The 24,225-nt window shown below is 47.9% G+C and overlaps 1 protein-coding gene across 3 annotated transcripts; it reads left to right on the forward strand.

The window, feature by feature from the left end:
• Positions 1-18: 18 nt before the first annotated feature.
• LOC112582189 (zinc finger protein 75D) lies at positions 19-20,390 on the forward strand. Of its 3 annotated transcripts, none has more exons than XM_045164429.1 (7): positions 19-242; positions 7,606-8,129; positions 9,307-9,496; positions 10,192-10,268; positions 10,600-10,726; positions 16,292-16,659; positions 19,574-20,390. In XM_045164429.1, the coding sequence occupies exons 2-6, from the start codon at positions 7,683-7,685 to the stop codon at positions 16,516-16,518; spliced, it is 1,068 nt and encodes a 355-aa protein (XP_045020364.1). In that variant the 5' UTR covers positions 19-242; positions 7,606-7,682; the 3' UTR covers positions 16,519-16,659; positions 19,574-20,390. The 3 variants fall into 3 exon arrangements, with proteins under 3 accessions (XP_045020364.1, XP_045020365.1, XP_025132314.3); XM_045164430.1 differs by lacking the exon at positions 19,574-20,390 and adding an exon at positions 18,211-19,567; XM_025276529.3 differs by lacking the exon at positions 19-242 and adding an exon at positions 5,500-5,640.
• Positions 20,391-24,225: the final 3,835 nt, after the last annotated feature.

A 24,225-nucleotide genomic window follows, 5' to 3' on the forward strand; every position in this document is an offset into this window, starting at 1 on the left:
CCACAGCGCGAGACCCCAAAATGGCGAGCCGGGGTACGGTCTCGAGGCGCTAGAGGGGTCGCGCCGGGGACGGAACTTCCAAGGTCCGCGCGCGCCCGGGGCCTCGCGCCTTCCCGGCACCGCCACCTGGGCGCGGGAACCCGGACCTGCCTTCCTCCCCGCGCTGGCGCGAGGTGTGGTGACTTCATAGCCGAGCCCAGGAAGAGGGAATTGGCGTCCAGGGAAGCCAGAGCTGGGTGGAGGTAATCGAGAAGCTGATTTTCCTTCGGGGTGTGGTCAGGAGAGCCTCGAGAAATAACGAGCCATACCCTTAGAGATACCTCAGGAGCCAGCGCGGGTGGCGGGAAGGCCGGAAGTTAGCCGGGGCGGGCGGCCTTTTCGTTTCCGCTGTGGCTGCTTGGCCCGGCGGCGGGTGGGTCTGAGACCCGGCGATACCTGTTCTCGAGGAGGCCGGTCCTCAGGCAGGCACCTACAGTCATATCTAACCTGCGGAAGCAACCTTTGGTACACCGTGTGGAAACCAAACCCAGGGTTGCTGCGGAAGTAGACTCGGAGGCTGCTGGTGTGTTGAGAGCTTTTGGTACTCTGGACCCAGAAGGTGTAGGTGGGCCATAGGGCCGAAAGGCCTACCAGTGCACCCAGCGAAACTTGCCCGTTTCTGCTGGCTTACGAGCATATTGCTGGTGAATTTGAAAGTCGCGCAGTGGTGTCCAACTCTTTGCGGATACAGTCCATGGAAATTCTCCAGGCCAGAACCCTGGAGTGGGTAGCGTTTCCCGCCTGCAGGGGATCTTCCCAACCCCGGGGTCGAACCTAGGTCTGCCACATTGTGGGCGGATTCTTTACCACCTGAGCCACAAGGGGGAAGTCCCGAGAATACTGGCGTGTGGGGAGCCCATCCTTTCTCCAGCAGATCTTCGCGGCCTGGGAATCGAACTGGGGCCTCCTGCGTTGCGTTGCGTTGCGTTGCAGGCGGATTCTTTACTAAAACTGAGCTAGCGGGGAAGCTCCGAGAAAGCGGTCGTTTCAGCCTCCAAGACTAGTTTCTGCTGACAGAGAAATGCAGGAAGTGTCCGTGTACCTCTCGAGCCATTTCTTTGAACACCTGTGGCTTCCTTGCAAGAGCTTTGTTGTTGTTTCTCTTGGGTCACCTCTGAGAAAATCAGACTCTCAAGGCCATCGTCAGCCTTGCTTAAAAATCTCTCTGACCCTGAGGAAATGTCAAGTCAAGACAAGGGTTACCTTTTCTAGGACCTTTCTTGTTTCCGAAGAACCTCAATCGTCCCTGTTTCTCCGTTTGTTTGTTTGTTTGTTTTAAGAGTGTGACGTTTGGCTCTCTTGGAAACAAAGCCAGCTGTCAGTTTTTCTAGTAAAGTGAGCAGAAATTTTCATACACAGGTAGAAAGGGGCTGCTGCTGCTAAGTCGCCTCAGTCGTGTCCGACTCGGTGGGACCCCACGGACGGCAGCCCGCCAGGCTCCTCCGTCCATGGGCTTCTCCAGGCAAGAGTGCTGGAGTGGGGCGCCATTGCCTTCTCCGCCAAATGGCTCAATACTTAGGTAAACGATGAGAATTGGGAGACACTGACACCCTGAGATATCCGGGTTCTTAGAAAGATGCCTTCTCCAAAGAGCTATGCTAAGCACTACAGGACGTGTAAGATGAAACAAGAGTCCTGTCCTTCAGGGACGCAGAATACAGGAGCAAAAGCATGGGGTATGACAACAGGAGACCTACAATTGGTCTAAAATCTGCCGCCTGTAATCCACGTGACTCTGTGGACGCCGCGTCCTGTATCTGAATTTCTTTAGATGTCAAAGAGCAATGTAAACGGAAGGGACACCACGAGGTTAAAACCTACCTCACAAGAATAATGGAGAAGGCAATGGCACCCCACTCCAGTACTCTTGCCTGGAAAATCCCATGGACGGAGGAGCCTGGAAGGCTGCAGTCCGTGGGGTCGCTGAGGGTCGGACACGACTGAGCGACTTCACTTTCCCTTTTCACTTTCATGCGTTGGAGAAGAAAATGGCAACCCACTCCGGTGTTCTTGCCTGGAGACTCCCAGGGACCGGGGGAGCCTGGTGGGCTGCCGTCCATGGGGTCGCACAGAGTCGGACACGACTGAAGCGACTTGGCGGCAGCAGCAGCAGCAGCAGCAAGAATAAACAATAATAGTTGGGCAGCACGTGCCTGCAAAGCAGAAAAGGATGTTAAAAATAGCAGGGACCGCTGCTCCCGATCCAGCGAGGGGGTCTGGCCGGGAGGAGGACCAAAAGCCTCTTAACTCGAGTCCCCGGGACAATCCTAGTGATGACTTTCGGAGATAGGGGTCCTCGCCAGGCGAACCTCCCGGTAGAAAAAGCCACCGTCTGTTGGAAGGCGATTCAGCAGTAATCTGGACGCAAGACACGCGGCAAGTCGGGGGTGGGGGGGGGGCGGGGTCCGAGATCGAGGACGCTCGCAGGAGACAGCCTCCTTCGCGGCGCCGCTAGGACTCTTGTGAGCCCGAGACTCGGTGACCTGAACTGTGCTTTTTGTCTGCATCCGGGGCCGACCCCAGGATGGGGCAGACCTGCGGGACACTTACTGACTCCCGCGGGCGCGACTACGCGGGTTGGGGGGGGGGGGGCGGTGATGGGCGTGGCTATAACGCAGCCCCCGGAAGCCATCCTTTCTTTTCCGGTGGGCGCCCGGGCCCACAGCGCGAGACCCCAAGATGGCGAGCCGGGGTACGGTCTCGAGGCGCTAGAGGGGTCGCGCCGGGGACGGAACTTCCAAGGTCCGCGCGCGCCCGGGGCCTCGCGCCTTCCCGGCACCGCCCCCTTGTGCGCGGGAACCCGGACCTGCCTTCCTCCCCGCGACGGCGCGAGGTGTGGTGACTTCATAGCCGAGCCCAGGAAGAGGGAATTGGCGTCCAGGGAAGCCAGAGCTGGGTGGAGGTAATCGAGAAGCTGATTTTCCTTCGGGGTGTGGTCAGGAGAGCCTCGAGAAATAACGAGCCATACCCTTAGAGATACCTCAGGAGCCAGCGCGGGTGGCGGGAAGGCCGGAAGTTAGCCGGGGCGGGCGGCCTTTTCGTTTCCGCTGTGGCTGCTTGGCCCGGCGGCGGGTGGGTCTGAGACCCGGCGATACCTGTTCTCGAGGAGGCCGGTCCTCAGGCAGGCACCTACAGTCATATCTAACCTGCGGAAGCAACCTTTGGTACACCGTGTGGAAACCAAACCCAGGGTTGCTGCGGAAGTAGACTCGGAGGCTGCTGGTGTGTTGAGAGCTTTTGGTACTCTGGACCCAGAAGGTGTAGGTGGGCCATAGGGCCGAAAGGCCTACCAGTGCACCCAGCGAAACTTGCCCGTTTCTGCTGGCTTACGAGCATATTGCTGGTGAATTTGAAAGTCGCGCAGTGGTGTCCAACTCTTTGCGGATACAGTCCATGGAAATTCTCCAGGCCAGAACCCTGGAGTGGGTAGCGTTTCCCGCCTGCAGGGGATCTTCCCAACCCCGGGGTCGAACCTAGGTCTGCCACATTGTGGGCGGATTCTTTACCACCTGAGCCACAAGGGGGAAGTCCCGAGAATACTGGCGTGTGGGGAGCCTATGCCTTCTCCAGCAGATCTTCGCGGCCTGGGAATCGAACTGGGGCCTCCTGCGTTGCGTTGCGTTGCGTTGCAGGCGGATTCTTTACTAAAACTGAGCTAGCGGGGAAGCTCCGAGAAAGCGGTCGTTTCAGCCTCCAAGACTAGTTTCTGCTGACAGAGAAATGCAGGAAGTGTCCGTGTACCTCTCGAGCCATTTCTTTGAACACCTGTGGCTTCCTTGCAAGAGCTTTGTTGTTGTTTCTCTTGGGTCACCTCTGAGAAAATCAGACTCTCAAGGCCATCGTCAGCCTTGCTTAAAAATCTCTCTGACCCTGAGGAAATGTCAAGTCAAGACAAGGGTTACCTTTTCTAGGACCTTTCTTGTTTCCGAAGAACCTCAATCGTCCCTGTTTCTCCGTTTGTTTGTTTGTTTGTTTTAAGAGTGTGACGTTTGGCTCTCTTGGAAACAAAGCCAGCTGTCAGTTTTTCTAGTAAAGTGAGCAGAAATTTTCATACACAGGTAGAAAGGGGCTGCTGCTGCTAAGTCGCCTCAGTCGTGTCCGACTCGGTGGGACCCCACGGACGGCAGCCCGCCAGGCTCCTCCGTCCATGGGCTTCTCCAGGCAAGAGTGCTGGAGTGGGGCGCCATTGCCTTCTCCGCCAAATGGCTCAATACTTAGGTAAACGATGAGAATTGGGAGACACTGACACCCTGAGATATCCGGGTTCTTAGAAAGATGCCTTCTCCAAAGAGCTATGCTAAGCACTACAGGACGTGTAAGATGAAACAAGAGTCCTGTCCTTCAGGGACGCAGAATACAGGAGCAAAAGCATGGGGTATGACAACAGGAGACCTACAATTGGTCTAAAATCTGCCGCCTGTAATCCACGTGACTCTGTGGACGCCGCGTCCTGTATCTGAATTTCTTTAGATGTCAAAGAGAAATGTAAACGGAAGGGACACCACGAGGTTAAAACCTACCTCACAAGAATAACGGAGAAGGCAATGGCACCCCACTCCAGTACTCTTGCCTGGAAAATCCCATGGACGGAGGAGCCTGGAAGGCTGCAGTCCGTGGGGTCGCTGAGGGTCGGACACGACTGAGCGACTTCACTTTCCCTTTTCACTTTCATGCGTTGGAGAAGAAAATGGCAACCCACTCCGGTGTTCTTGCCTGGAGACTCCCAGGGACCGGGGGAGCCTGGTGGGCTGCCGTCCATGGGGTCGCACAGAGTCGGACACGACTGAAGCGACTTGGCGGCGGCAGCAGCAGCAGCAGCAAGAATAAACAATAATAGTTGGGCAGCACGTGCCTGCAAAGCAGAAAAGGATGTTAAAAATAGCAGGGACCGCTGCTCCCGATCCAGCGAGGGGGTCTGGCCGGGAGGAGGACCAAAAGCCTCTTAACTCGAGTCCCCGGGACAATCCTAGTGATGACTTTCGGAGATAGGGGTCCTCGCCAGGCGAACCTCCCGGTAGAAAAGGCCACCGTCTGTTGGAAGGCGATTCAGCAGTAATCTGGACGCAAGACACGCGGCAAGTCGGGGGTGGGGGGGGGCGGGGTCCGAGATCGAGGACGCTCGCAGGAGACAGCCTCCTTCGCGGCGCCGCTAGGACTCTTGTGAGCCCGAGACTCGGTGACCTGAACTGTGCTTTTTGTCTGCATCCGGGGCCGACCCCAGGATGGGGCAGACCTGCGGGACACTTACTGACTCCCGCGGGCGCGACTACGCGGGTTGGGGGGGGGGGGGGCGGTGATGGGCGTGGCTATAACGCAGCCCCCGGAAGCCATCCTTTCTTTTCCGGTGGGCGCCCGGGCCCACAGCGCGAGACCCCAAGATGGCGAGCCGGGGTACGGTCTCGAGGCGCTAGAGGGGTCGCGCCGGGGACGGAACTTCCAAGGTCCGCGCGCGCCCGGGGCCTCGCGCCTTCCCGGCACCGCCCCCTTGTGCGCGGGAACCCGGACCTGCCTTCCTCCCCGCGACGGCGCGAGGTGTGGTGACTTCATAGCCGAGCCCAGGAAGAGGGAATTGGCGTCCAGGGAAGCCAGAGCTGGGTGGAGGTAATCGAGAAGCTGATTTTCCTTCGGGGTGTGGTCAGGAGAGCCTCGAGAAATAACGAGCCATACCCTTAGAGATACCTCAGGAGCCAGCGCGGGTGGCGGGAAGGCCGGAAGTTAGCCGGGGCGGGCGGCCTTTTCGTTTCCGCTGTGGCTGCTTGGCCCGGCGGCGGGTGGGTCTGAGACCCGGCGATACCTGTTCTCGAGGAGGCCGGTCCTCAGGCAGGCACCTACAGTCATATCTAACCTGCGGAAGCAACCTTTGGTACACCGTGTGGAAACCAAACCCAGGGTTGCTGCGGAAGTAGACTCGGAGGCTGCTGGTGTGTTGAGAGCTTTTGGTACTCTGGACCCAGAAGGTGTAGGTGGGCCATAGGGCCGAAAGGCCTACCAGTGCACCCAGCGAAACTTGCCCGTTTCTGCTGGCTTACGAGCATATTGCTGGTGAATTTGAAAGTCGCGCAGTGGTGTCCAACTCTTTGCGGATACAGTCCATGGAAATTCTCCAGGCCAGAACCCTGGAGTGGGTAGCGTTTCCCGCCTGCAGGGGATCTTCCCAACCCCGGGGTCGAACCTAGGTCTGCCACATTGTGGGCGGATTCTTTACCACCTGAGCCACAAGGGGGAAGTCCCGAGAATACTGGCGTGTGGGGAGCCTATGCCTTCTCCAGCAGATCTTCGCGGCCTGGGAATCGAACTGGGGCCTCCTGCGTTGCGTTGCGTTGCGTTGCAGGCGGATTCTTTACTAAAACTGAGCTAGCGGGGAAGCTCCGAGAAAGCGGTCGTTTCAGCCTCCAAGACTAGTTTCTGCTGACAGAGAAATGCAGGAAGTGTCCGTGTACCTCTCGAGCCATTTCTTTGAACACCTGTGGCTTCCTTGCAAGAGCTTTGTTGTTGTTTCTCTTGGGTCACCTCTGAGAAAATCAGACTCAAGGCCATCGTCAGCCTTGCTTAAAAATCTCTCTGACCCTGAGGAAATGTCAAGTCAAGACAAGGGTTACCTTTTCTAGGACCTTTCTTGTTTCCGAAGAACCTCAATCGTCCCTGTTTCTCCGTTTGTTTGTTTGTTTGTTTTAAGAGTGTGACGTTTGGCTCTCTTGGAAACAAAGCCAGCTGTCAGTTTTTCTAGTAAAGTGAGCAGAAATTTTCATACATAGGTAGAAAGGGGCTGCTGCTGCTAAGTCGCCTCAGTCGTGTCCGACTCGGTGGGACCCCACGGACGGCAGCCCGCCAGGCTCCTCCGTCCATGGGCTTCTCCAGGCAAGAGTACTGGAGTGGGGTGCCATTGCCTTCTCTGAAAAAGGGGCACCGTAACATTCATATGTGTTCCCAGGAGGTGCCAAAGAAGCAGTGTTAATTCCATCTGATATATTAGTAGGGGAAACTTGGTGATAGGAAGAAGGTTACTTTTTCTCTAATTTTTTTCTGATCTGGGTGTCTCAGTTTCCCTTCAAGTATTAATATGATGGAGAAGAGAATGTATATGTTCCATGAAGCAAAGGAATCAGTCTGCATAAGAAGTTGAAGGACAGAGCAGTTGTCCCTCATCTCACTGAGCATAAGAAACTGGAATGATCTATTAAAATGTAGAGAAAGTTAAATACCCCCGTTTATAAAGGTGGGACAGGAAGTGCACAGATGAAGTATTGGATAACTTCAAAGCTCCTTTTAGCAAATGCATGGAAGTTTTTTCATCCCTCAACCTTAAAGAAAAAGTGATGAACTAACATTTGTCTTTCCAGAGTTGTATATTTGTTTCAAAGTTGGGTAACAGAGGAAAGGTTCAAAACATGTCCTGAGTCTTGGGCCTTCTCGAGTGGCAGTTAATATTAAAGAGGAGGCAGAACGGTTACTGTCTGTTCCTCCTTTTCTGATAACTTTCTGTTCTTCACTGATAACTATAAGTAGTAAATGTGCGTTATGTGGCTTTCTTCTTGATGTGTACTTTTTTTTCCTCCCCTCTCTCAGTGCCCTTGGGGAGAAGATCCACTCATTGGTTTTGTACCAAACCTGACAAGGCCTCAGTTATCAGGTGGCCCAGGAGGATGTCACAAGCAGGAGAAAAGCTGTTCCCAGAGCAAATAATGATGAGCCCTGTGAAGGCACCTGCATGCTTGTACCCACATGTGGAGGTTTTACAGGGGACTAAGAGGTCTGTGAAAGAGAGTTCCAATAAGAGTAAGAAATCCAGCCCACAGATGGGCAGTCTTAATCCTGAGAGTGCTCGCCAGCACTTCCGGAGCTTCTGTTATCATGACGCACCTGGACCGTATGAGGCCGTCAGCCAACTGCAGGAATTATGCTCTCAGTGGCTGAGGCCAGAGATCCACTCAAAAGAGCAAATCTTGGAATTGCTGGTGCTGGAGCAGTTCCTGGACGTTCTGCCCAGTCATATCCAGAACTGGGTGCAGAAGTATCATCCACAGAACGTCAAAGAGGCTGTGGCCCTGGTAGACCGCTTTCAGAGAGAATCTGGTGGAATAAGCAATGAGGTGAGCAGAAAGATTCCTTACATGTACACTGTGAAAGAGGGTGAGAGTGGGGTCAATAATTGGAGAATGAGATGGATTAAGTCCCTCTTCTGTTGTTCCTTTAGAATAACTAAGTGCAATCTGAAATCACAGGCTTGCAGTGACAGCTTCCAGGTTTGGGAGTTCCTGAGAGTCTTTTCCTGGCCTTAGAAAAAGAAATGCGTTTTGCCCTCTTTAGGGCCAGGGTGAAGTGAAGGTGGTGGGCCTGGCCTAGCATGGCCAGGGAGACAGGACTTAGCAGCCAAGAAATAAAAGGCAAGAAAATGCTAGGAAGGGAGGAAAAAAACCTCCGAATGCAGGGTTTTAAAGGTCAAAGGCAGGAGAGGGTAGCAGCCAAAGTGTAAATCAAACCTTTCTGGGGAGACTGCAAAGAAAGAGAAGAAATGGAAAGAGAAAAGGCAAACAAGGATCAGAAAGAAGAAAAAGGCTAACAGTAAAATGGAGAAAATCTGAATGCTGAGGGGTGGTGCTCTCTGGGCTGGGAACACACATCTCAGGGCCAGGAGAAAAGCGTCTCCGTGGCCTGCCTTCATGCTTTGGCTTGGCCTTGCTGGTGAGTGGGTAACCAGGCCTGCCCTGGGGAGATGGCAGCGTACTTCTCCTTGAGAGCCCGCCTTGAGCACAAGTGTCTTATACACCTGAAGTGTATGGCGGAAAGTTGAATCCAGCTCTTCCCCCATTTTTTCCTCTGCTGCATCCCCTTTCTCCATGAAATTGTTCCCTGGACGTGGGAGGATTGGAAAATCCAACTGACAGAAAACCCTCTTTTATTCATTTTCTTATTCTTTAGAGGAAACTAGAAAATAAAAGTCCACTAAATCAAGGATCCAAGTCTAGAAAGCAAGAGATTGGAGGCAGTGAGAGAACAGGCAGCCTGCCCCTACCCTGCTCGTGGCCTGAGCTGTGGCTGTCCAAGGAGCTGTGGAGGCAAGCAACAGTCATAGCTTCTCTCATTTTAATCTGATTTTCCCAGATCATGTGTACAGTTCCTTGTGAGAGAATCATGGCGCAATATATCTCTTCATTTTTAAAAATTTCCTTACACACTCCCCAAACCTGGACTCGACTCTTGTTTGTTCTTCCATCACCACCCCAAAACCAAAAGCTCTTTTCTAATGAGGATGGGGGTTATTTGTAGGTCACAGCCCATGAACTGGGAAATGACACAGCGCTCTTGGGAGGAACAGAAGTGGCCCCAGGCTTTAAGTGGAAGCCAGCAGAGCCCCAACCAATGGGTGTGTTCCACGAAGAATGTTCGAATATATACCAGGTACTGCAGGAGCCGGGCTGGAATACTCAGAAAGAAAGCCAGCCTGTGGATGAAGGAGGTGAGGAGTTTCATCATAATTATCTTCTCCTGGGAGCTGTGATAGTAATTGGTTCAGGGAGCATTCCGTGGGAATTTTCCAGGTGCCCAGTCATGCTTTCAGTTAGGATGTCTTTCTAGTGGGAGTACAGTAGTAGGTCAGTGGTGAGTGAAGGTGAAGGCCATTCTGGGGTACAGAAGCATCCAAACCACAGAACCCTGGTATTCACAATGTGGACCTTTCTCTATGGAAATTTGAGAGGGGAGAAGAAGGTAGAGCAGGGACAAGGTGGGGGGTCATCTCACCGTTAGAAGTTAGAGGAGAAATTGGGATCAGAAATGGGCTGTCAGTGGCAGAGTGGGAAGAGAATTGTACACCAGGAAAAAAGGGATAAATCGCCCATGTTTCCCACCAAGGTTTTAGTTTTCAAACACCTCTAATGCTTGCCTAGCTCAGTGAACGTTTTCTTTAATGAGAGGAAAAGCAGTGGATTTCCTTTCATTTAATGAAAACTGGGAACCAGTTCTATGGAGTGGTGGCTTTTTGGTTCTAGTTTATAAGGAGAAGGCCACTTCGGGTGCACATGTGTGAGCTCGCGTGTGCACACACACACGTGAAGCTGAGCTGTCTTTACTGAAGGAGTCTTAAACTGTAGAAGTTGGTTTGGGGTATTCATAAACAGAAAATATACTTTTTTTCTGGCTCTTTCCCCACAGCTGTGCCTGCTAAAGAGAGTCCAACCTTTTCCCCAAGGTGGAAGTTGGCATCTGAGCACACCTTGCCTAAGTCCCAGGTGAGCTGTACTTTACAAGCGTTTTCAGGCAGCCTGAATGTGGCCTTGTCTGCTTTTCTCTGCAGCCCATGATCCTGCCTTACACAGCAGATGCTCTGAGGCACATTAGCCCCGGGTGTTCCCTAGGCAACTAGAATTGGTGCTGTGGGATTGGGCACCTCCCAAGCTGTGTCCTGATCTCTTGGGCACCTTTTCTGTCATCTCACTTCTTTTCCCTTGAATCTTCTCTTAACTTTTTTGGTAACTGGCCTCCCATGTAATTCAGAAATGAGTGATAGGACGGCTTCTGTTGTAGCGAGTATACTGAACTACAACTTCCTCTCTTCTCTAGAGTCCATTGACATTTGAAGATGTGGCCTTGTATTTTTCGGAGGAAGAATGGAAAATAATGACCCCTGATCAGAAGACCCTCTACCTTGATGTAATGCAGGGTATCTATGAGGATGTCGCCTTTCTAGGTAAAGAGTCTTCCTTTCCTTTGTACAGCAATTGAGCAATCTGTTACATCCTCAGTTCATGGAAAATGCACACCTGTGAGAGTGTCCCAGTGTCCCAGCAGTGGGTTGGTTCTCAGCTTGATGGTGTGAGGGAGAGGGAAGGCAGATCCAGATCACCTGGAGAGCTTTTTACAGATACACATCTTTCTCCTAAGTAGACTGCGTGATCTATCATCCTCTTGCCCTACCCTGCAAGCCCACTCTTGCCAGATCTTTTCCATGTCAGTAGAAAGCACAGTTTACCCAGTTGTTCAGGCCCCGAACCTCCAGTTATCCTTTTTTCCAGTCCTTTTGTTATACCCTACCCCCCAGCCAATCAGGGAGCAAGTACTCTTAACTCTGTCTTCAAAATAGGTCCTGAATACAACCATGTCTCAACCTCTTCTGCTCTTACCATCCTGGTCTCCGCCGCCTCATCTCTAACCAGGTCTGCTGGAATACCACAGGACTCCTGTCCCACGACGTTTCCATGTGTCCTTAGGGTTAGTTCCTAGCTTCCTCATGGCACATCCAGCCACAGCCACAGTAGAATATAAAGAAGATACTGAGTTTAAGATTCCGCCCATTTAAATGTTTGGAGTAAATAAAAGTATAGAGAGTTATTCACTTTTTCTGAAAATAGTCTGGAATTTAGATGGCAGTCCATGACCTCCAAGTTTTATTCTCAGAGCATTATCATTGCACCCTAAACTTAAAGTCATGTGTTTAGCACAAGGGCAAGAACCATAGACCCAATGTCCCTAAGAGTTTGAGGACATTCTTGGAGAGTCTCTTAGAGGTAAATGTACATATAGGAAGAGGAGAAAATTCCTTAATAGGAGCCTTTATAAAGGCTTAACAATTTTAAGATTTTGTTCCTATATATTTTTAAAAATTAACCTCTTTATTGACTTATTTGTAGATTCACATGCATATTTAAAATGTAATACAAAGAACCCATATACACTTTACCCATTTTCCCTCAGTGATAACTTTTGCAAACGTATATGATGTCACAACCAGGATAATAAAATGGGTACAGTCCACTGACCTTTTTCATAGTTCCATTTTTCCTTGTATTCATTTGTGGGTGTGTATGTATTTAGTTATATAAGGTTTGATCACATGTGGAGGTTTGTATATTCACCACCCCAATCAAGATCCATTACCACAAGGATCCTTCCTGTTGCCCTTTTATCAATATAACAACACACCCTTCCCTCCCACACCCTACCTCGTCACCAACCTGGGCCAACCACTGATCTGCTTACAGTTTTTAAAAATTTTGTCATTTCAAAAATACAGCTTTGGGAGATTAACTTTTCTCCTTCACAATAATTCCCTGGAAATTCATCTGAGTTACTGTGTGTATCAGTAGTTCATTCATTTTTACTGCTGAGAAGTGTTCCGTAATATTGATAAACCATTGAAAGGTATTTTTGCTGTCCTCAGTCTTGGGCTATTGTGAATAAAACTGCCATGAACATTCCTGTACAGAATTTTGTGTAGAGATGGTAAGTTTTAGAGAGAGAGAGTGAAATTGCCGTTTCATATGGTAATTAGATGCTTAATGCTAAACTGGTTTTGAGAGGGGCTGCATCATTCGACCTTCCTAGCCAGCAATGGATGTGATCGTTTCTCCACATTCTTGCCATTGTTTAATAGTATTACCATTTAAAAAAATTTTTTTGGCTTTCTGTTAAGTATGTAATGTTATCTCATTGTGGCTTGGACTTGCATTTCGCTAATAGCTGATGATGTAGTTTTTCATGTGCTTATTTGCCATCTTTATATTATCTTCAGTGAAACGGCCTTTGCCATGGTTTTCATTAGGTTGTTTTTTAACTGTTGAATTTTGAGAGTTCTTTTATAGATTGTAGTGCTTTGTTGTGTATATGGTTTGCAAGTAGTTTCCCCAAGTCTGTATATTTTTCTTTTTATCCCCTTCCCATGGGTTTCCACAGAGTAAGTTTTTTATTTTGATGCCCAATTTTTCACTTTTCTTTTTACCGATTGTATTTTTGCTATCAGGGCAAGCCATAGATCCCTAAAATTTTCTATGTTTTTCCTACAAGTTTTTTAAGTTTGCATTTAAGTCTGTGATTCATATTGAGTAGATTCTATATAAGATACGAAATTCAGATTGAAGCGCATTTGTTTTTCTGCCTGTGTAGGTCCAGTTGCTTCAGCCTTGTTTATTGAAAAGGCTGGCCTTCCTCCATTGAATTGCTTTTGCACTTTGGTCAAAATCAGTTGGGCATACTCGTGTATCTGTTTTGTTCCATCGAGTTATGTGTCTCTCCCTCTGCCAATATTGCGCTGTCTTGATTACTGTAGCTATACAGTATAGAAAGCCCGAATCAAATAGAGGCTTTCTTCCCACTTTATTCTTTTGTCAAGATAAATTTTATTTTAAGCTATGCTAGGGCCTGTGCCTTTCCATGTAAAGTTTAGAATACGCTTATCTATAAGAAACTTTCTTGGAATTTTGCTAGAAATATCATTAAACTATATGTGAATTTGAGGAGGAATGATATCTTTACTGTGTTGATTTTTCCAAACAATGAACACAGTATGTTTTTCAAGTTTTCTTTGATTTCCTTCATCATTTAAAAAATGCTATCTACTTATCTATTTTGGCTACACTGGGTCTTTACTGTGGTGTGCAGGCTTCCCTAGTTACAGCTCGAGGGCTCTCGCTAGTTGCAGGGTGCTAGCTTCATTGCCCTGGGGCATGTGGGATTTTCGTTCCCCAACCAGGGATCAGACCTGAGTCCCCTGCGTTGGAAGGTGGATTCTTAACCACTGGACCACCAGGGAAGTCCCATCACCAACTTTTTGATAGAGAAAACAATTTATTTTATCTATGTTTTTGTTGGCGTATAGTTGTTCATCTACTTTTTATAATTTTCAGTGTGCAGATCCTCTACATGTTTGCCAAGTATATGCAGGAGCATTTAATTTTCATTGGCACAACTGTAAATGGTATTATTTTAAATTTTTGTTAAAACAAATGTTCAGTGTTTTTATATAGGTCTGCCTCTAATTTTATGTTTTCTTCTTTTATCCTTTGACCCTACTGAACTTGCTTATGAGTTCTATGAAGGTTTTTTTTGGTAAATTTCTTGGGGTTCTTATACATAGTCACATGATCTACAGTGCTTTTTATTTCTTTCTTTATTTGTTGCCTTGTTGCAGTAGGTCCAACTTCTGGTACAATGTTGAATAAGAATGGTGAGAGCAAACATCCTTGCCTTCTTCTGAATTTTATCATGGAAACGTTACGTCTTTCACTTTTACCTGTGATGTTAGTGCAGGGTTTTTATTGATACTTTATCAGGTTGATAATAATTCCTAACTTTCCTAGGGTTTTATTTATTTATTTTTGGCTGTGCTGGGTCTTCATTGCAGCCCTCGGGATCTTTTTAGTTGAAGTGTGTGAACTCTTAGTTCTGGCGTACAAATTCCTAGTTACGTCCTTTCGGTATCTAGTTCCCTGACCAGGAATTGAACCTGGGCCCCTTGTATTGGGAATGTGGAGTCTTAGCCACTGGTCCACCAGGGAAGTCCCTCTTGAGTTTTTTTTTTTTTTTTTTTTTTTTTATCGTTTATGTATGTAGGGTTTGTCAAATACTTTTCTGTGTCAGTTAATGGGATTATGATCTTTCAAAGCTGGTTGATATATGGTGGGTTATGTTGATTGATTTCAAATATGGAAATCCTACTTGATCACGGTATATAATGCTTACATACTGTTACATTCAGCTTGCCAATATTTTGTTGAGGATTTTCGTGTTGAAGTTCATGGGAGATGTTAGTCTGTAGTTTTCCTTCTGAGTACTGTCTTTGTGTGATTTTCTCACCAGGGTAATTACTGGCCTTATGAAATGATTTGGGTAATAGTTCTTCTTTTCTGGAAGAGATGATATGAAAGTGGTGTTAATTGTACAGATATTTTGTAGAACGCTCCAGTAACACTATATGAATCTGGAGATGTCTGTTTTGGCAGCTTTTTAATTATGAATTCGTTTTAATTTTCAGAGTGCTGTTCAGATTATCTATTTCACACTGGTTGAATTCTGGTAGTTTGTAGATTTTGAGAAATTTACCCATTTTCCCCTAACTTTTAACATTTGTGAACATAAGTTGGTGATAGTATTCCCTTATTATCTCTTTAATTGCTGCAGAATGTGTAGTGATAGACCCAGTTCCTTCCTGATATGGATGGTTTGCATCTTCTTTCATTTTTGTCTAAGTTAATACAGGTTTATCAGTTCTATTAATTTTTTGAGGAGCAAGTTTTTTGTTTAATTTCTGCTGTGATCTTTATTATTCCTTCAATTTTTATTTTCCCTTATTTCTAGTTTCTTGAGGTAGAAACTTAGATTATTTATTTGAGAGCTTTCCTCTTTTCTGTTGTGTGCCTTTTAGGGCTATACATTTTCCTCTGAGCATTCCTATAGCTGCATTCCATATATTTTGATTATATTATATAATTTCATTTTCATTTAAGTATGTATTTTTAAATTTCCCTTGAGACTTTCTCTTTGAATCATGGATTATTTAGAAGTATATTTCCATTTGTTCCCATATATTTAAAATTTTTCTGTTGTCTTTCTGGTTTTGATTATCAATCTGATTCCATTTTTGCCAGATTGCCTTTTCTCACTCAAGTTGTGGTTTTTTTGTTTGGTTTTTTTTTTTCGGTTCTAGGTGTGCTGTGTGATTTATTTTTTTGTATCCTGATCATTTTGTCTATTATGTTAGGAGAGTCTGAGTCCTATTTAAATATTTTAATGGGCAGTCACTCTGTTTTAGTTTAGCATGTAAGTTCTTTTCTACTTTGTGGAATATGTGTCTAGTGACAGCTTAATTTTCAGAGCCTTTATGGTATTATTTTGGTCTCCTCGATTTATGTGGTACTGCTGGGATTCCCATGTGCTCCTGCTCATGCTGCCAGAGAGTGAGGAATGAGGAAGATCTTTACTTAGGCTAGAGTGTCTCTCAGTGGGAATCTCTGACCCGTAGGGATGGAGAGGCTTCCTGGGGCCGGCTGCTAGTGGCTGGTTAGCTAGGTCCATCTTGCTAGTTCTGCATGACAAATCTGATGTCTCCGATTGGAGTTCTGATGTTGTCAGACGGTTTCCCGTTTCCAATTGCGGATGGAGTGAGCCTATTCAGGTAGCCTTCTGTTGCTCAGTTGAGATTTGGAAAACACGAGATCTGGGTTGCCTACATTTTTGGATGTGGGGATGTAAGATACCTACTGTGTTACTCTTCTAGTCCTAGAGTCCCAAACCATTTTGCCTTCCTCTTACCACTTTACAGAATTCTCTGTTCATTGTATCTTGCATTCTTGAATGGATTTGTAGTTGTGCCCAGAAAGGAAGACCAGGGAAAAATGGGTCTGTGCCATTTTGTCCAGATTGGACCAAAAATCCCTTGTTCCTGTATTTTTAAAAAGCTGTCAGCATTGATTTTTCTTCCATGCCTACAGTTTTCTTGTTCTGGGAAACAGATGGCTGATTCTTCTGTTTATTCCAACAGGGTTAAACCTCAAAAATGACACTGGAAATGACCCACCTGTATCTCTTCCTACATTAGAGATACAACCATCAGGATGCGAAGTATTAAGAAAGGCCACCATGAAAGACGCTGAGACAACAGTGGGCGATGTAAATCATGGTGATACATTCAGGGTACGGAAACGACCTCGCAGTCCCGAAGCCCCAGCTCTGGCCAGCCACTTCGTGGCTGGTGACGAACTGCACTAAAACTCTCAAAACGGGCCCTTTCCATCAAACTCAAGAAAATTATCTGAGTGCAGCCAACCTGTTGTTTCACTTTAGCCAAAGGAGGGAGCAGAAGGAAGAAATGCTTCATTAGAAACATGAATGATTGACCCTGACCTTAAGGTAGGAGGCCAGAGGTTGGACGTGCGGGCTGGAGGGAGGCTGTTGCCATGGCATCTACATATCCAGCCCCTGGGCGGCTTGGGGGAGGAAGGGACCCGTGGAAGCCAGCCTGGAAAGCTGCCGAGCCAAGAGCAGGCAAGGCAGGGTGCACGCAGGCCCTCTGGACAACCTTGTCATATTTACAACTTGGGGATGAGAGGCGGCTTCCTGGGCATCTCTGAGGGTCAGCCCATCACCTCGGCCCATGGCCCCGGTAATGTCACCTGAACACGGGGGAATGGAGGGAAATGGCCCTGGAGAGGCCCGGAAAGCCCTAGAAGAGAGCGGATGCTGGCCCCCTTGTCCTCCACGCCTCGAGAGGCAGCCTGGACGGATGGTTGTGTTCTTGGCCCAAGCCCAGGTCTGTCGCTTTCTCAGCCCTTCACAAGACTTCCTCCTGGCGGGTCTCTGGGACTGCTCTCTGCCTGCTCCTGCTGTCTCTCTTGCTCCTCTCCACCCTCCAAAACTTTGCATCAGGGGACAGGGAAGAGTGGGAAAGACGTGTTCCTCCCAGCCCTGCCTCATCTCAAGCACGCTCCCTCCACCTCCTACCAGTGCCCTCCTGGGGCCACAGAATGCGCTGCTCCAGTCCTGGACAGCCTCCAACAGCCCCTGTGCCCCCAAAGGATTTAGGAAAGTGGGAGTCTGCTTGAGTGGAGGGCAGCTGTCAGGCCGGGGTGGGAGAGCAGATGGAGAAGAGCCTTGTAGGTTAGGCAACAACTGGGGAGACGGGGACATCTCTGGGTGAAGAGGCAACTCTCAAATCCCGTGTTTTTCTTGCAGAAACTGGTGTTAGAGGTGGTGAACTGCCCCTTCTGTGGTCAAGAGAATCAAATCCCTGCCTGGGGCACCCCTGACCCTAGAGTTGCCTGGGGAGCACCCGAGAGAAGGGCCTGACCCCTCGAGGAGAGGCAGGGCTTCCAGGTGGAGAGCCCTAGGGGAGGGGTGGCCTGGTGATCCAGTACTAGCATGGGGAAGGAAGGATGGAGCTAGAGACACTCTGGTGGAGCAGGTTCTCCCCACCTGCTGGGCTCTGGGAAGGGAGACATTTGCCCTTGTCACATAGATCAGAAGTGGGGGAGCTGAACCTGCCTCTGGGTCTGCACTGCCTACCTGCCCCCCAGTCTCTGGGAGACCTGGCACAGTGGGATGGGGGAGGGGAGCACAGGCTCCCAAGACATCTAGAGAGAGAGAGAGAGGCCCGTGGCCGGGAAGATGAGAGCAAGTCACAGGGAAGAACTGGGGGACAGTCTGAGCTGAGATGGTCACAGGAGAGATGAATCCCAGAACCCCCTGGGGAGCAAGGTCCTCACACACAGTCAGACCTCCCCACCCCAACCCAAGCCCCACCCAAGGCTTAACCAGGGGTTCCTTGGTGTTGAGTGGCACCGGCCTCTCAGCTTGGGTGGGGGTGTTGGCCGGCTCCTGGGGCCGAGTGTAATAGGAGGGAAGGGATACAAGTGGGTGGGGTGGAGCTGAGACCCACACATGACCCCATGTCTCTGTCTCCAGGCTGCCCCTCCTGCTAGGATCACACAGGAGCATCTGCTCTGGATGGGCCTGCAGCGGTCCTGGCTGAGCTGCTGACTGGTGCACCAGGAGCGGCACTGAGCGGGGGAGCCTCACCCCCATCCCAGATCCACATCTGCCCCCTCACTGATTGCTTGCGGTCCTGGTCCTCAGTTCCTGGGACTAAGAACCACAGCAGCCTGGTTGCCCCTGGGGCAGAGGGGCTGAGCCTCACACCATGTGCCCTTCTCAGCCACCCAGGTCCTGGCTGAAGAGCTCTGCCTGCCTCACCCCGAGGCCTGAGGCTGCACCCGGGCTACCACATGCCCCCCGCAGATTCCCACAGACGGAAGGGCGCTGGTGGCTTCCTCCCTTGTGCCTAGTTGCCTGGAAACCCCTGGTCCTGGTGGCCCCTCCTCCACCCCAACTGTGTCCCTCCAGGACCACTTCCGGGAGACTGCCAGCCTTTGGACTGCATCCCTGGAGTTCTGAGAGACTGTGACATGGGCTGCAGGGGAGGAGAGGAGCGGAGGACCAGGGGCCTCCTTGGGGCTGATGCGTAAATGTGCCCTTTTCAAGTTCGGGTCTCACGCTCTGTGTGTCTGGATCCCCAGCCACAGCCTGTTCTGGGCCAGCCTGAGAGGACCTGGGGAGGGCACTAGGGAGGGTCTTTACTTAATATGTGCGTGAATGTGTGTGTGAGTGCGCATGTTCAGTGCATGTGTGAGTGTGGGGATGTGTGTGCGAATTTGCATTTGATGCATGAGGGCCCGAGTGTGTGAGCGTGGGCATGTGTGTGTGGGTGGATGAGTGTATGGGTATGAGTGCAGATGCATGAGTGTACTGATGTGTGTGTGTGAAGGTACGGGTGTGAGAGTGTGTGTGTGGGTGTGAATATACATGTCAGTGTGCATGTGTGAATGCGTGTGTGTGAGTGTTTATGCACACATGAGTGGCTGTGCGTTGCAGAAGGTGCTGAGCTGTTTAGTGGGTGTGCTCTGGGGGACGGGCATCCTGTCCTCCCCAGGCTCCCAGCTCTGTTGGAGCTGCCTGGGCCCTGGGAGGCCGCTTCCCAAAGTGGAGAAAGTATGTTGGAGATTCAGGGGACCCGGGCTCAGAGACCCATCATCACCTGCAGAGAATCCCCCCCTCCCCTTGGGGCTCTGGCTGGGGCTGTCTGCCCCCGAAGGTATTGGCTGTGGGAGGGGCGGGCACACGTCCTCAGCACGTGCTCCTGCCACTATTTTTCTTACCGTTTTGATCTTGAGTAGTTTGCTGCTGCTGCTCTCCCGCCTCTTCCTCATCTCACTAGGCCTCTGCTGCTCTCCTCTCTATGCACTTTATTTATTTACAATCTCTTTTTCAGGCAGTGGAGGTTCTACGCCATCACCGACTTGAATAAGACAGCTTTCCCTTTTCTGTGTGTGATGAACTCTTCACCAGTCAGCACAGCCTGGTCAGAGAAATGTTCTTGTTTTCAGTGTTGTCAAATCTTGTGTCTATCTAAGTTAATAAAAAAAATTATTTGAGTTCAATAAAAAAAAAAAAAAAAAACACAGAGGCCTCTTGTTTCTGGGGTGGTGCCCCCTTGGAGGAGAGGGTCTGTTGGTGAGCTCACCCCACTCTGGTGGCCAGAAGCTGGGGGAGGGGAGCATCCTGAGGGCTATAATTGGGTGGGGTCATGGCAGGAAACCAGTGAATGTTATACTTCATATTAACAGAACAACGGGGTAATACATAATCATTCCAAAAGATTTAAAAAATGGATTTGGTGAAATTCAATACCCATTCATGATTTTAAAATCTTTTAAGAACATTGAAATTGTTAGGAACTCATTCTTCTGGCAAATAGTCTATAAAAAACCTCAGTGTGCATAATATTTAATGGTGAAAGAATGTTCCTAATATTGGGAACAATGCATGGTGTCTACTATTGCCATTTCTATTCATCATTGTAGTGGAAGCTTGAGCAAATGGAATAAGCCCCCTACCCTGACAAATCCATCCTAATTGGAAAGGAAGAAATAAAGCTTTATTTATTCACAGATCATCCTGTATGGAGAAAATAACAAGTAAAGCACAGACACAAAAAAGCCACTAGACCCATAAACAAATTTAGCAAGGCCAACAGGACACAATATCAACATCAAAATATCGCTTATACGTGTACATACTAGCACCAAGAATTCCAAAAATGAAATTAAGAAAGCAACTGGATACACAATAGCCTTCAAAAGAATAAAACATTAGGGATAGATCCCATAAAATATGAAGAAGACCTGCAAACTAAAAATCACTTAAAAAATTATAAGACATAGCTGAGAAAATTTAAACTTAGTAAAGATAGTTCAGGGATTGGGAGACTCGATATGGCAACCTTCCCCAAGTTTATCTGTAGATTGAGCCCAATATCTATCAAAATCAGCTGAATTTCCTGTAGAAATTGACAAGCTGATCTTACAATGTATGTGGAATATACATTTATATCACCTTAAATAGCCAAAACATTTTGAAAAAGGAAAAGAGTTGAAGGATTTATCATACCTATTCCCAGAAGTCATAAAGCCACAGTAATCAAAACAGTATGAATCTTGTACAAAGATAGTCATGTAGATCAGTGGAACAGATTGAGAAAGTATGAACAAATGCTTAAATTTATGATGAGATGGGTCTTCTATTACGGCAAAATACACAACAAATGTTGCCATTTTAACCATTTTAAAGTATCAAATTCAGTAGCATGAAGTACATCCCCAATATGTAACCATCACCATTATCTAATTCTAGAATATTTCCATCACCACAGATGAGAACACCATGTGCATTGTCAGTCTTCATTACCTCCCTACCCTGGCTCCTTGGCAAATCCAAATATGCTTTCTGTCTCTAGGTATATACTTTTTATGGGTATTTCATACAAATGGAATCATATGACATGTAACCTTTTATACCTAGCTTCTTAGTGTAATATTTTGTAGTTCATTCACATTATCTGTAATTCATTCACATTATTGTATGTTCCTTTTAATGGGAGAATAATATTCCATTTTATGGATATATGACATTTTATTTATCCAGTCATATGTTTGTGGACATTTGTGTTGCTTCTACCTTTTTGCCATTGTGAATAGGGTTACTATGGACATTCAAGTACAAGTTTTGTTTGAACACCTGATTTCAATTTTGGGGGTCCACAACTAGGAGGAGAATTGCTGGATAACATGTTAATTCTATGTTTAACTAACAGAAGAACTCACCAAACTGATTTACATAGAGGCTGCACCATTTACAGTCCCACTTAGTAGTGTATGATGATTCCACACTCTCCAACAGTTGTTATTTTTCTCTTCTAATTTGCGGTTATCCTAGTATGTGTGAAGCAGTTTTCATTTGCATTTCCCTAAGGCTAATGATGTGAAATTGGACTTCCTGGTGGCTCAGACAGTAAAGAATCTGCCTGCAGTGCAGGAGACCAGGGTTTGATCCCTAGGTTGGGAAGATCCCCTGGAGAAAGCAATGGCTACCCACTCCAGTATTCTTGCCTGGAGAATTTCATGGACAGAGGAGCCTGGTGGGCTACAGTCCCTGGAATTGCAAGAGTTGGACATGACTGAGCAGCTGACGACACTTTCAACTTTGAATGATGTGGAGCATCTGTTCATTTGTTTGGTAGCCATTTATATGTTTTCTTTGCAGAAATATCAGTACTTTGGGATAAATTTGACAACTTCTGGAAGACCTGTACACTGAAAATTACAGAAGGAATTACATACTACAAACAAATTGATATATCATGCTCACAGATTTGAACACTCAATATTGCTGGATGGGAGCTCTAGAAAACTGACCTATAGATTCAATGCATTCCCAATGAAGCAACAGGAGGACTTTTAAAATAAATTGACAAAGTGATTCCACCTTTCCATAGAAATACAAAAGGCTAAGGAGAGCCAAAATTTTTGAAAAAGAACAAAGATGCAGGATTTATACTACTTCATTTCAAAATGATATAGATCAACTAATTCAGTGTGATCTTGGTATAAAGATAGATTTACAGATCAATGGATCAGAACAGAGTTCACAATATACTCAAAACTATATGGACGATTGCCTTTTTTTTTAATTTATTTTAATTGGAGGCTAATGACGAGGTGGATGAAACTTTCAGAGTGAAGTAAGTCAGAAAGACTGTTGCCTTCTGACTGAGATGTAAATGCAGTACAACAGAGAAAAATAACATTTTCAGCAAAATACTGGAAACATTGGAAAAGCACATCTTTAAAAACAAACTCACATAACATACAAAAATTAACTAGATATCATGAGACAAAACCAAAATACATGCCACCTGCAAAGTACTGCAGTACTGAGAAGCACTACTCCCTGGAAGCTTGAGGGCCAAGAGGTTGACGTCAGTGAACTGTGTTTTACAAACAAACTAAGGGAGATTCATAATGATGTGCCCAAAGCTACACAACTAGTGGGTGGGAGATCCAAGGTAGCAGCCAGGTTTCCTGACTTTCGGCTTAGGCTTTTCTGCACTATTCTGGTCAGTTGCACCCTGTGGCAGATTCCCTCTGATCCCAGAGGACAAGTTCATGCCTTGTTTCTGGGACAAAGCCCCTGTCACATGTCCTTGCATCTAAATCCATGACTTGTGGGACGTCCCTGGAGGTCCAGTAGTTAAGATTTCAGCCTCGGGGGCTCCCCAGGTGGTTCATTGGTTGAGAATCAGCCTGCCAGTGCATGACACGTGGCTTCGATCCCTGGTCCGGGAAGATTCCACTTTGCATGGAGCAACGAAGCTGGGCTCCACAACTGTGGAAGCCCTGGTGCCCTAGGTCCTGTGCTCTGAAACAAGAGAAGTCAGGGCAATGAGAAGTCTGAACGCTGCAAAAAAAACTACCCCTGGCTCACCGCAACTAGAGAAAGGCCCACCACAGCAACAAAGACCCAGCTGCTGCTGCTGCTGCTGCTGCTAAGTCGCTTCAGTCGTGTCCATCCCAGCAGGCTCCCCCATCCCTGGGATTCGCCAGGCAAGAACACTGGAGTGGGTTGCCATTTCCTTTTCCAATGCATGAAAGTGAAAAGTGAAAGTGAAGTCGCTCAGTCATGTCCAACTCTTAGCGACCCCATGGACTGCAGCCCACCAGGCTCCTCCATCCATGGGCTTCTCCAGGCAAGAGTACTGGAGTGGGGTGCCATTGCCTTCTCCAAAGACCCAGCACAGCCAAAGTAAATATATAAATAAAAAATTATAAAGAACCTGTGAACTGATTATGTGGTTCTGATATCTATGTTAGTGGAGCATCACCATCTGCTGGTTGATTCCTTGAACTATATCAGAAAGCCCTTGGGGTGTTGTGTTGCCAAAGGCTTCACCACAGACACAGTCACTGCTGCACAGCGTTTTTTGATAAGGTCAAGAGAAGAAAGAGAAGATAGCTTTTGGGGCGCAGGAAGGGAGTGGGGGTGGTGGTGGATGTCAACGTGAGCTTATAGAATCTTGTATAACTCGAAAATATATTTGAGCAGCGTCTTCTACTGGTGGATTCCTTGAACTGCATCAGAAAGGTCCAGGGGAGATGTGTTCCTAAGGCCTCAACAACAGGAACAGTCACCTGAGAAGAGCCAGTTTTGATAAGGGCAAGAGGAGAAAGAGAAGTGAGGTCTTGGGGCACAGCATAGGAGTGGGAGGAGCGGATGTCAATGTGAGGCCGTAGAGCCTAGTATAACTCAATAACCTACCATCTGCTGGTGGATCTCATGAACTACATCAGAAAGCCCTGGGGATGTGTTGGCCACTCATTTTACATCAATCAATGAACACTGACCAAGAGGAACATTGACCACGTGGAAGCAGTCTATCCTCCAGGATAAATCTTTGTTAGTGATCAGCTTGATTCAGAGCTGATCAGACGAGCTCCACAGTCTCAGGACCTCAAAAGGCAAGGCACTGGCTGAAGCTTGCGAGGGCGTGATGACTAAAGTTCTGCCTCTGACCTTCCATCCACACCA

This window comes from Bubalus bubalis, chromosome X (genome assembly GCF_019923935.1).
Source record: "Bubalus bubalis isolate 160015118507 breed Murrah chromosome X, NDDB_SH_1, whole genome shotgun sequence".
NCBI classification, from domain to species: Eukaryota; Metazoa; Chordata; class Mammalia; order Artiodactyla; family Bovidae; genus Bubalus; species Bubalus bubalis.

Coding starts and splice junctions, on each gene's coding strand:
- LOC112582189 (XM_045164429.1), top strand. CDS start 7,683: ATGTCACAAGCAGGAGAAAAGCTGTTCCCAGAGCAAATAATGATGAGC. Junction 8,130..9,306: donor CTGGTGGAATAAGCAATGAG/GTGAGCAGAAAG, acceptor GGTTATTTGTAG/GTCACAGCCCATGAACTGGG. Junction 10,269..10,599: donor ACACCTTGCCTAAGTCCCAG/GTGAGCTGTACT, acceptor TCTCTTCTCTAG/AGTCCATTGACATTTGAAGA.